Raw genomic sequence first — 13,572 nt, 5'->3', positions numbered from 1 at the left:
TGCCGTTATAAAAATGTCTGGATTAATTGGTGAAACCCTATGATTTTAGGCATAATCGGAGCCTATTACACTCCTTGTGCTGGAGGAAGTCAGTACAGGCTGCATAGTGCGTGCAGTTTAGTGCTTAGCAATTGCAAGCCTTCGCAACTTGAATGCGGTTTGGGATTTCCTTCAATTTAATTTTTACTTTTGTTTGACATTAATAAAAGGCTTGCATTAGTATTCACCTATTAAATGTTTTTTTTATATTTTACCTTTGTATGTCCATTGAACTAGCTTGAAATAAGGATTGTACATGTAATGGGGGCCTATATATATCTATGGGCTGATTCCCCGTTCTGCCTACACTGATCCGCCATCAAAAATGCTGATCAGCAGACACAAAGCATGTTAAAAATCCCTGGCTCACCGATCCTGATCATATTTTGGTTGGAATCAGCAAATCGAAGATTTCCACCATGTTGGATTTCCCCAGTCCCCCGACCCAGGTATCGGCAGGAGAACGGGGACTTACCCCAATAGCTGCCTGATGTACGAGCCCCATGTATGTCCTGCAAACAGCACAGATATGCAAATACATAAAAGAATCCCAAACTCTCTAAATTGAGAGAGAATTTTGTGGTCTCTGTTAAAAAATCTCCTGGGGAAAGGAAATCATCTAATTCTTATTTTCTTTTTCTGTTGCCTGAGTGGTGTAATGGTCATTAGTATACAACGTTACTGGTCATTTCCTGGCTGCTCAGCGGCAAGCACTGACTAACGGTGAAACATCTAATACAGTTGTCAGTACAGCATTGTGCTTAGTGGAGGAAGTTTGTGACATTTGGCTAATACAATCATATCCTGGAACAATGATTTCCTTTGCCTCTTACAATGAATGTGTACTTTAGCTTTACCCGGCCCAGAATTAGTAATGTACACCGTAGGCCTCACTCAGCACATGGGTATTTATGTGCTAGTGTTTAGTGAATCAGGGGTACAATTTTATTTTATTTTCCGACAGTAACTAAACATACTGGTTCTCAGCGCCGTAATAGGGGAGAAGCGCACCCTGTGATAGCACTACCCCTTGAGCGCATGATGATGTGCTGGGCTGTCAGCATCAGGAGGTACAGCACTGCCCGGAATGCTCTCATTATGACTTACAGGCTGCAGGGTGCGTGTCTGGAGTGGCTGTAGGGTGTTGTTCCAGGCACAATGCCAGCTAGATGCAGCGGCCGTGGGGCACCCTGTTCAACAGCACCACCCGCACACCTCTTGTTACACCCCTGCTGTGGCTATTGTGGGGTTGTCTAGAACTGTTCCCTGAAAAAATGTTTTGCTTAAATATGCAATCAGATATATATAATCTAAACCCAATCAACAAAAGAAATCACCAAGTAGCAGGAACTAACTAATGCCATCTTTATCATCACCTGACCACTTCGAAATACGGTTCTCTAATTAATAAATGCATTTTTTTCTTGGTTTGCTTGTGTTTACATTTGCGAGAACACACTGTGACTGTACTCCTGTATGTTAGAGCGGCCGCATTCCGCCTATTAAGACGCATATGCGCTTGCTCACTGCGAATATCCCATTCCAACTTTCTTAGTTCTCTTTGGCATCAGGTCCACTGTACAGATGTAGACACTTTTACCATCCAGAAACGTATAATTCTGCCCAGTCTTATTTTAAATAAGTTTTAGCAGTCAATATTAGGTGCAATCAATACTGCGATTAAGTGTAGTTCATATTGCGAATTGCACTTGCAATCCAATTCCAAACTCGCATTGGTTTTATAGAGGACATTTGCACCTGAAGGTGTGAAAAGGTAGGGAAAAGCTTTATTATACAGTAAATATGTCAGGACTTGCTGCAGAACCCCTTGCCAAAACCTTACCCCTAAACACTAATTAGGCATTTTGAAATTTTCAATTAGCTTAATTAGGCAAATAATTACATGTCATTTGGCGGTTAAAAAAAAAATGGCCTCAAATTACCCAAATTTATTTTTTTTCCTTTTATTATGGACACCAAACTTAATCAAAAAAATGTATTTCAATAAATAACTTGTTTGTTGTTGTTTTTTTCTTTCATTTAAAAAAATAAAATGTTAGTGGCCTCAAATTACCCCCAAAGTGCCTTTGTTTCTGTCTTTTTACTTAAAAGCGTCTAGTACTTCATTTATGCCCACTAACAGCCTTCTAGATGATTCTATATGATTGGATCTGGGGTTTATGCATTTGTGCGAAGTCTACGAGATTTGTGAAAGAAACTCGCAATCACATACACGCAACTAATTGGATTGAGCCCAAAGACATCCTTTATGTTTCATTAGTGATTCTGCAGATCGTTTCCCTTTAACGTTGCTCCTAAAATCATCTGCAGAATATCTGCAGCTCTACTGTATAACCTTAATCTTCCATTGAAGTTTATGTTACATATTGTCCCCAAACTTTGTTTTCCCTTTGTATAATAAGCAGTAGAGCATTTACAGTGTTTTATGTTTTGATATGAATGAATTAGGAAGGTGGAAACTAGAATATGACTCATCTCCGTAAAGTATTTAAAATAAAGCAGTAATTGAAGTCTGGCTTGTCTGCATGCCAGAAATTACAGTCCTTGTTATTTATAAGAAGTTGCCAACATTTGCCAAGTAAAGTTATTAAAACATTTTTGTTATTTGAATCACTTGCCCAAAAGGAAGAACATCATAATTAACCATATGAAGGATATTTATGCTGCATTTTTTGGAATAAACTTAAAAATTGACACTGCTCATCATCATACAAGCAAGCCAACAATGAGTAAACTACTGTATAGTAGCTGCAAAATTTTGAGTTGCATCCAGGGCCGGATTAAGGGAGGGGCGACCGGGCCGGTTGTCCTGGGGGCCCCCACATGCAGCAGGATTTAAGTGGAGTTTTCCTCCTCTGGTGTCTGAGTAGTGCAGCCGCCGAGGAGGTATCGCGGGATGGTGAGGTATAATCCTGTGACACAGTGTACGTGATGCGGCAGCGTGAGAAGCTCCTGCACTGTGTGGACGGTACAGGTGGGGGGTGGTGTGTCTGTCTGTCTGTCATGGGGTGGGGGGTGGGGGGGCAGGGGGTGCACTATTTAAAGGCAATTTTTAATGTGGGGGGGTCCACAACTTTGTTGTCCCTGGGCCACCACCAGTCTTAATCTGCCCTTGGTTGCATCAGGGTGTAAAGTTCCAGTTTTGCTTTGCAGAATTTATAGACTTTAAATTAGAATACAGTAGCATTCCTATACAGAACAAGGTGAATAGTTCACAGAGGTATATTTATGAAGTGGTGATAAGTCTAAACTCTGAGTCTAGGCTCTGTAACCCCTACACACCATTTATCAAGAGGTTAAACCCATAGAAATCGCTGATTCACTAGAAGGGACAGAGTCGATTTATCAAGTGGCAAAATGTTTCTCAGAATGTTGTATATTTGCCATTAGTGCCCTCCAGGTCAAATCACTTTGTGCATAACTGCCTCCTTATCTGACGGACAAAATAATCCCCTAGAAACCCCGGAATGGTTGATTGCTGTGGTCCCAGCGGAACCCCTGAATGGTAAACTGCTGGGGGCCCCAGCGGATCCCCTGAATGGTAAATTGCTGAGGCCCCCAGTGGAACCCCTGAATGGTAAATTGCTGAGTCCCCCAGTGGAACCGCTGAATGGTAAATTGCAGCTGTACGTCATTATGTATTGCTACAATATGCAGTGATAAATAATGAGAGTCAATGCTGTCACATTGTCACCAATGGTAAATATACTGGTTACTATGGGGGTAATTCAGATCTGATCGCAGCAGCAAATTTGTTAGCTAATGGGCCAAACCATGTGCAGGTGGGGCAGATATAACATTCGCAGAGAGCGTTAGATTTGGGTGGGTTATATTGTTTCTGTGCAGGGTAAATATTGGCTGCAGGGGGGGCAGATATAACATGTGCAGAGAGCGTTAGATTTGGGTGGGTTATATTGTTTCTGTGCAGGGTAAATATTGGCTGCAGGGTGGGCAGATATAACATGTGCAGAGAAAGTTAGATTTGGGTGGGATGTGTTCAAATTGAAATCTAAATTGCAGTGTAAAAATAAATCAGCCAGTATTTAACCTGCACAGAAACAAAATAACCCACCCAAATCTAACTTTCTCTGCACATGTTATATCTGCCCCCCTGCAGTGCACATGGTTTTGCCCATTAGCTAACAAATTTGCTGCTGCGATCAGATCTGAATTAGGCCCTATATCTTTTTTAACATTTTGCTCTTCTGTACAATGGAATGGCTTGAAAAGTGCAGATATTTCAAAGTAGAGAGAAATATTGAATTAATATATTTTATTTTATTTACAGAAGATCTGAAATAATCAAACATGGCTAGGGGATGTACTCGAATATAAACTGGATATAAAGCACTTTAGTGATAGCAATTTTTTAGGGGAAATGTCCTTTTGTCAGCGTTCATTTGTTTTCCATTTTCTACCACAGTAAAATGGATACAAAGGAACAGTCTTATTGACAGTAATGACCTTCTGGTCTGAGGTAGCATCCTTATAGCCCATATTATCGCCTTCCTTTCTAGGGAAGTATAAGTACAGGTTGGGTATCCCTTATCCAAAATGCTTGGGAACAGAAGTAAATTGGATATTGGATTTTTCCGTATTTTGGAATAATTGCATACCATAATGAGATATCATGGCGATGGGACCTTAGTCTAAGCACAGAATGTATTTATGTTTCATATACACCTTATACACACAGCCTGAAGGTCATTTAATACAATATTTTTTAATAACTTTGTGTATTAAGCATTGTTTGTGTACATTGAGCCATCAGAAAACGAAGGTTTTACTATCTCAGTCTCACTCAAAAAATTCTGTATTTCGGAATAGTCTATTTGGATATGGGATACTCAACCTGTAGATATATTTTGCTTTGTTTTCAGTGTGACCAATGTAAACTGTGTATGTCCATTTATTGTTTACAAGGCTTTTACGTTACACGTCATGTGTCTTTGACACGTTTTCAGTCACATGCGTATTAGGTAATTTATCCAATTTTCGTCAGTCATGGATGATTGGTAAGTCAGTTGCTCTCTCTTGTCATTTGTACACACATTGACCAGAAAATTACCCAGGGTCAATCAGTAATGTCTCAATCCATACAGATAGTGATCAGTCAAAGAGACAATTTCTTAAATCATCTTTTTATCTTTCCAAATAGCTGTGTTCATTTTAATATTGTTATTAATCTTTGGCACACTAGTTAAAAACTATTTAATATTTACTCATTTATACCAAACGCTAATGCATCATGCTTTAATCTGTTTTTTTAAGGATTTTTTTTTTGCCTTTGTGTAACATAATAGGTGGTTTAAGAGTTTCTGGGGTATATTCAATTAAAGTCGGATCCATTCCGACATGTATTTGTCGGAATGGATCCGACAACCCCTATTCAATCCCATCTTAATTCGACTTTTGCATGTCGAATTTAGATGGAATGCAGAGGAGGAGAAGGGGGGCGAGCCGCGGGGGGACAGCCGGCGGGCATCCAGGGAGATCGCGCTGCAGCAGGATGTCACTCAGCCGCCCGACCTCACGGCAGCTTCCACCCGGCTCCAGCAGCGTGCTGGAGCCGGGTGGAAGCTGCCGTGAGGTCGGGCGGCTGAGTGACATCCAGCTGCAGCGCTACTGTAGCGCTGATCTCCCTGTATGCCCGCCGGCTGTCCCCCCGTCTCCCTGCGCCCCCCTCGCCTCCTCTGGGTCCGCATCTCAGTCCGACATAATTTTGATGTCAGACTGAGATGGTCGAAAAGGGGGCCAAAACCTGTCGAATTTGGCCCCGTTTTCGACATCAACACCTGGATCGGCAGCTATTCCGCCGATCCACGTGCTTGTCGAAAAATGTAGCAAAATATTGAATAGGTCGAATCAGGATTCGACCTTAAAAAGTCGAAAACTGCAGTATTTTCGACAGACGGCAGTTTTCGACTTCAATTGAATATACCCCTCTGGGTCCATGTTCAAATTTTATGGGTTCCTGGAAATAAATATCACTGGTGCCTCTCGCTTATATAGAGCTTGAGCCTCCTGGAAAAACTTTGCTGGTGCCTCCCAGAAATATATATTGGCGCATGAGGTATCAGATCTCACAAAGCTCCACATCACCAAACAGTCCACGTAACAAATCAGCATTATACAGATTGCACATTACAGACGTCAGACAAAGTCAGAGGTCTAAAGGTGCATACACAGTGGGCGTTTTTGCCCAGTGTGTATGCACAGCGAAGATGTGAACATCGCTTGCAGGAAAATAGCTCAGTGCATACACACTGAACGACTTTCACTGTGCCCAGCGATGTTCACGGGGGTGAACCACTTTCCACAGTAGTAGACTGTGGAAAGTGGTTCACTCGGCTGTTAAAACAGCCCAAAGGATAGCGGCGGCCAGCGATGATGTGGGAGCGCGCATCAGCACTAACCACTCATTGGGGGTAATTCACAGTTGATCGCAGCAGGAAATTTGTTAGCAGTTGGACAAAACCATGTGCACTGCAGGTGTGGCAGATATAACATTTGCAGAGAGAGTTAGATTTGGTGGGTTATTTTGTTTCTGTGCAGGTTAAATACTGGCTGCTTTATTTTTACACTGCAATTTAGATTTCAGTTTGAACACACCCCACCCAAATCTAACTTTCTCTGCACATGTTATATCTGGCCACCCTGCAGTGCACATGGTTTTGCCCAACTGCTAACAAATTTCCTGCTGCGATCAACTCTGAATTAGGCCCATTGCCCGGCCATACACACTGGCCGAGTTTGAGTTCAAAGTAGTTAAAAACGCCAAAAGTGAGCTACTTTGAGCTCAAAATCGGCTAGTGTGTATGGGCCTTAAGAGGTGAAAGCAGCGCTGAGATGATCTGTTGGAGGGGGAATGCACCAAGCATCGAATTCTGCATGTGATACATCCCACCACTGGATCGCAAGCATGGTGTTAAGTACACTGTAAGATCTCAAAGGACAGCACTTCCGATAAAAGCCGCGGGGGACACTGGGAGGAATCCGATTGTATCCCTCTCATGGAACAATGGGCCCGATTCAGACCTGACCACTGCTGTGCGTTTTCGCACAGCGGGCGATTATCGATTGACGTGTGTGACATCAGCTCCAGCTTCGATCAGCCTGTTCTTTTCGCACTGTAGGATTAAGTCCAGGGCTGCACACAGACTGCACACAGTGGGAAAACCATTCGATGGTGAGTGAGGTGCGAACGTATTTGCAGCTGTCTGCTGACTTAGGGACATTTTCACACGACGTACAAATTTGATCGCACACTTGCACGGGCGAATTAACACTCCCCTTCGGCGGTGACTATCTGATCGCAGGACAGCAAAATTAGCAGCGCAGGGATCAGGTCTGAATTAGGCCCAATGTGGAGAGAAGCCTATACGCGTTGCCTATTAGGTATTGTTGTTTATGAGGAATTAGTCAAACCTCCAAAAAAGCATTTTTTACATTGATGCATACTGCCCAGAATATGGTAATTTATAGCATGTTTAAGAAGCATCCTATATAGGCACACGTGTCACCAACGTTTCTGGGCTGCTTGGAGTCCTGTCTTCAGGGTGCAATAATAATATATAATACATTTCTAAAACTTTACTTACGGGAGTGCTGTAAAACAGTGACTGTTCTTTTGTTCAATCAATTATAAAATATTGCTTTCTATGGACAATATTTAATTTATCATACTGTAGCAACTGAATTATGTAAGAAACCTGTTTCCTGTAGTCTTGTGGTTGCTGTTAATTTTTGAACGCCTGGTACATCTAGCAGTACTCAGGGGTCTATTCATGAAGCAGTGAAAAGAGTGGAGAAGTGAGCATGTGGAGAAGTTGCCCATGGCAACCAATCAGCTGCTCCGTACATTTGTATAGTATGCAAATGATAAATGTTACTTTAATGCTGATTGGTTGCCATGGACAACTTCTCCACTAGCTCACTTCTCCACACTGTTTACTGCTTCATGAATAGACCCCTAAGCATGCAACAATGGATTCTAATTACTCCTAGCTCAGATGTCCTGAACTCCTTTTCTTGCCTAGCACTGCTTAAGCTGGTTACACACCTAAACGAAGGTACAACCCAGCGAATCGGTGATGCGATATAATAATATATTGCATTGCCATGCATACGACAGATGCATCATATGAAGAAGCAGTACAGTATTTATCATTGCATGCTTCATGTAACAACACCACATTGTCTGTGGAATTTGCCCATTGGATGTGACGAACGTCCAGTGGGATGGTACAATGAAGACGGTTGTGCAGATTGATCCAAAGTTCCAAGATGGCACAATATATCGTATAGTGTGTACCCAGCTTTACTAGTAGGTTGCTGGTCTCTTTTACATTTAGTTTAGACAGTAAAAGAAACTTTTGGTGGTGGAGTATAGTGTAAAGATGTTATGAGGCGAGAGGTGAGATATATGACAGGGGGTTACTTATTTGCAGTAGAGAAACGGAGACCAGAGTAGTTAGAAAGCTTGAAAAGCTTCCTGGAAGAGATGTGTGTTCAGGAAACATTTATCTTTCCATATATAGGAGATATGACAAAAAGCATCTATCAGACATAGTGCAGAGCATTTTTGAGGAAATATATTAGACAGTCACTTTATAGTTTGCTGGATGAAGTATATACTGCAGCCATTTCACTTACTGGCTGGATGTTGCCGTAGTAACATTAAAAAGACCAGATTACCATGAACCTCCACTGAGATTTGCTTTCAAGTAAAGCTAGGTACACACTACCCTGTGGGTGCTACCTATCGGGTAAATGGTTCAATCCAATTGACAGGTTATCAGATCGGTGAGCACCCATACACACTGAGCAAATTCTTGCTCAATGTGTACTTTCCTTTCATCTCTTCAATGGGTTTGGGACAAGGAACGATATAGCATTAGAAACTGGTACAGCTTTATTTGGGATTGAACTAGTAAGGGATGGTAACATGAAATAAATGCAAACTGTTTGTGATAACATGTGTGATGTACATGCATACCATTCCTTGGTTGTTGTATGATCTCTGCTATTAAAACATTGTCACAGTCCAATACCACAAACAGATTATGCTATTACAATGAGTCAGATCATCCAATATTGATATGTGTATGACTTGGTATAATATCCTTTTCCAGCTGTTGCTTACCTGGTAGCTTAAATGTATACAACTTAGGGGTGTATTCAGTTGTAGTCGAAAGTGCCGTCTTGTCGGAAAGACGTCAGTTTCTGACTTTTTTAGTTTGGAAACTGTTCCGACCTATTCAATTTGGCTGCTGTTTTTCCGACTTGTCGAAAAAACACGTGGATCGACGGAATAGCCGTGGATCCACGTGTTTTGTCGGAATTGCAACAGGTTTTAGCCTCATTTCCAACAATGTCAATCCGACTTAAAAAAAGTCGGATTGGCATTGTCGGGAACGGCCAAATCCGACTCAAATGTCGAATCTTTTCCGTCGGAAAGGATCCGACATCAATTGAATATACCCCATAGTATCTAAGAAATTTAAAAAATTGCACAAAAATTAGAGCAGGGGGTTCTCAGCTCCAGTCCTCAAGTACCACCAGCAGGTCATGCGTTATGGAATTCTTGTATCATGCACAGGTGCATTAATCTATTTTGCTGGATCAGTAAGTCTTCCACCTTCTTTCACAGACAGAAATCCTCAAAACATGACCTGTTGGAAAAACTTGAGGGTTGAGGTTGAGAACCGCTGTTTTAAAGTACTGTATCTAATGCAGCTCACAGTGGCCATTATAAGTGCCTTAGACAGTCCTTATGGTGACAGCCTCCCTAAACAAATAAAACACAATTACTATTAATTATATATATATTTCCTTCTTATACACAAATGCCTACACCAGCGTTTCCAAAACTCTTTCCTCAATGTACCCTAACAGTCCAGATTTTAAGACTATCCATGATTGTGCACAGATGGTATAATAAAATGAATGGAGGTACTTATTAAGTCAACTGTGCTGTAGCATGGATATCCTTAAAACTGGCTATTAGGGTGTCTTGAGTACCAAGTTTAAATTTAAAATGTAATATTAAAAAATAGAAGTTTTTATTTGTAATTATTAGTACAATTTTTTTCTTAAGCTAGTTTATAGATTTTAAAATTTAAAATACACATATTCCTTTGTTGTTAACATGAATGCAGATGTGTATTTTTAATATGTATAATTATTAGTAACAACTGCATGGAAGGTAATATAAAGCCCCAACAATAAAGACGCAGAAGGAAAATTGGCACATTAAATATGACCAGAGAGAGCAAAGCAGGCACAATGACTTCAAAATTGGTCAAGTCATAAAAAGGCCAACACGACCTTGTTAAACCATTTACTTTAATGCTGTGTAACAGAGGGAGTCCACATCATAGGGCAAACCTGCAGACTGGAACTGTCAGTACTGTTACTAATTATTGTGTTGAAGGAGTTGACCTGTGAAAAACTTGTTAATGATAACCTTTCTTTTCCTCTACAGGTTCTCTTGTTTTGGAAGCAGCCACAAGTCTGAAATATTGTTGGCAAGTTTTGAAGGGGCGTAACCACACATCTACACAACAAAAATAAAGCATGTTGGGGAGATTATACACAGCAGCAGAGGAGCCAATAATGTGATCTTACTGCAACAGAATCTTTGAGTTTGATTATTTCACTGTGTGTTGTCCGCTTAAACCTCATCAGTATGCCCGCTAAGACACCAATTTACCTGAAGGCTGGAAACAACAAAAAGGGTAAAAAATTTAAATTAAGAGATGTGTTGTCCTCAGACTTGATCAGCCCACCCTTAGGAGATTTTCGGCACACGATACACATTGGAAAAGATGGTCAGCATGATGTATTTGGTGATATCTCTTTTCTTCAAGGTAATTACGAGTTGTTGCCTGGTAACCAAGGGAAACCAAGAAACGGACATTTGAATGGCCACAATGAATTCTTTAGGGCAAATAGCACTTGTGACTCAATGTTTTCAGAAACATCTTCACCTGTTCTTAAAAATGCAATATCCCTACCAACAATTGGCGGATCACAAGCATTAGTCCTTCCCCTGTTATCTGCTGTGACTTTTAATTCCAAAAGGGACTCCTACAGCCCTTCTAAATCACCCAGACTTAGCTGTGAGCCAGTGTTAGAGGAAAAGTTGCTGGAGAAGTGTGAGCCTTATGAAAACCGGCATCAGTTTGACAGTGGAAGCTCATGGAAGGTCAGCGGTTCCACATCATGCTCTACAAATGGAAGGTCAAGCCATTCTTCCAGCCTCTCTGAACAGTACAGTGACTGGCAAGGAATTGACTTATTTGAAGACAGCCATATTCCATGTGAAATTGAAAATACTGATTTAAAATCAGACGAGTCTCTTTCTGACTTGGCCGGATCTCTCCTAACACTGCAGCTTGACTTGGGTCCTTCTTTTTTGGACGAGGTTCTTCATGTAATGGACAAGAATAAGCCATAAACCAATTTATTGACAGTGCTTATGGTACATATGGTACACAGATAACATCCGATAACCATAACAATCAGCAAAACTTCAATATTCTTTTTCATTTGTTGGGTGTATCTTATTTACACCGGGAATACTTTTTTTTTCATGGTTAGTAGCAATACTGGAGTATAAAACTTAAATATCTAATATGTAACCATTGTACATTTGAAGTTACTATATTTAGTAGAACGTACAGTGGTAATGATTCTTTTTCAAAGCTGATGGACCTTCTGTGAATGGTAATTTATGTGGATATTGTTTGGTAACCTGCAGATCCAGAGACCCAAGTAATTTCTCAAGGGCTTCTATGTGACAGTATACCTAAGAACTCCATAACCTTTATCATATTACTTGTTTGGCCCTCTATGTGTGGGTTCCAGATATGCAATATCATCACCCACCTTATAAAGCATCGGACAGCACTCTTGTGCTATCAACAAGCTCTTGTGCTATTACCAAGAAGGTCTATAAATGTAGACCCTTATAAGGAAAGTATACATGTTATACTGTACAATTGAGGGCAGTTTGAATATCTGTTTGTGACTGCAGATATTTCTGTTTTGCCTACTTGTATTTTTTCTACTAGTGGAATGTTACTTTTTATTATATACTGTTTTTTTAGATGCCGACCTCATCAGCTTCCGTAATGTGTCTTTACGTTTTTTTATTTTGATAAACAATTTGATACCGAGCTTTAAGCTACACAAAATATTGCAATGATGATAATTAAATTATTTATGTTCAGTATCCTTTTATGTGCCTTTGTATTTACAGCAAAGTTTGTATTTTCTACATACGGCATCACCATTTTTATTGCTTGCAGATTTGCATTGCAGGTTTATTGTATATTTTTGTGAGTGTTCATGAAAATGTGTATCATAGTTTTTTTTTTTTGTTTTACTTATCTAAGTTCTTCAGATGCTTAAACTTCTTTGTTCTATTTGTTAACAGAGCACTGGTTTCTCACATTGATACAGTACATAGGATAAATGCGTACCTTTTTGGTTAAAATGTAAATATAAATCAGTATTTATAGATTTTAGGGAGAAAAAGGGAAACTGTACTCTAATGAATAAGTGGACCATTTTATTGAATACAAAAAATACTCCGCAATAGTCCATTATTTGCAAGGTTCTATTCTGCATTGTTTGCAATATAGATCACACAAATATAGGAGAGATCCACTTTTAATTAAAGGGGCGTGGCATCTTTACTGTGTGCATATCAGCCTACAGCTGGGTGTCTTATTTATTCTAGGGTTCAGTTTCCCTTTAAGAATACAAACAATCTTATGAAGTTCCTCTGCAATACAGTAAATAGTGTTTGTTGGACTTAACTCTGCCACTTTATGAACACAAATCAAAGCACTTGTAATTTTGTTTGCATTATAGATTTAAATACATTTCTTATGTTTAGGAAATGTTAAATATATAAATAAATAAATTGACTTTGCATAAAATACAAAAAATTGGCATATCTATTATTTCAAGAGCTGATTTATTTATTTTTTAAATCAACTTGTACCTACACATTGGGGGGTATAGTATGTATAAAGAGGGTTATTCAGGTTTGTTAGCAAATCAAAAAAGTAAGCAACTGGGCAAAACCACGTGCACTGCAGGTGGGGCAGATGTAACGTGCAGAGAGAGTTAGATTTGGGTGGGTTATATTGTTTCTGTGCAGGGTAAATACTGGCTGCTTAATTTTTACACTGCAATTTAGATTTCCGTTTGAACACACCCCACCCAAATGTAACTCTCTCTGCACATGTTACATCTGCCCCACCTGTCCTGTAGTGCACATGGATTTGCCCAGTTGCTTGCTTTTTTAGTTTGCTAACAAACCTGAATAAGGCCCAGAGAGTGAAGAAGTGGACAAGTGGAAATGTTGCCCATAGCAACCAAGCTTATACCTATCATTTATAGATACTTGATTAATTCTGCCTTGAAGCTGGTTGGTTGCTAAGGGCAACTTCTCCACTCTTTGCACTGTTTAATACATCTCCCCCATAGTACTTAGCA

The 13,572-nt window shown here is 40.1% G+C and overlaps 1 protein-coding gene across 2 annotated transcripts in view; it reads left to right on the top strand.

Annotated features, from left to right (window-relative positions):
- Positions 1 to 12,982, top strand: part of CDC42EP3 (CDC42 effector protein 3) — a 48,382-nt gene extending 35,400 nt beyond the window's left edge. For both annotated transcript variants that reach the window (XM_063918053.1, XM_063918054.1), the window contains exon 2: positions 10,547 to 12,982. In XM_063918053.1, the coding sequence (XP_063774123.1) occupies positions 10,751 to 11,521 (771 nt within the window). In that variant the 5' untranslated portion in view covers positions 10,547 to 10,750 and the 3' untranslated portion in view covers positions 11,522 to 12,982. The remainder of the gene's footprint in view (positions 1 to 10,546) is intronic.
- The last annotated feature ends 590 nt before the right edge of the window (positions 12,983 to 13,572 follow it).

This window comes from Pseudophryne corroboree, chromosome 4, assembly GCF_028390025.1.
Source record: "Pseudophryne corroboree isolate aPseCor3 chromosome 4, aPseCor3.hap2, whole genome shotgun sequence".
Lineage (NCBI taxonomy): Eukaryota > Metazoa > Chordata > Amphibia > Anura > Myobatrachidae > Pseudophryne > Pseudophryne corroboree.
Note: the sequence above shows the minus strand (reverse complement) of the source record. Positions and strands in the feature narration are given on the sequence as shown.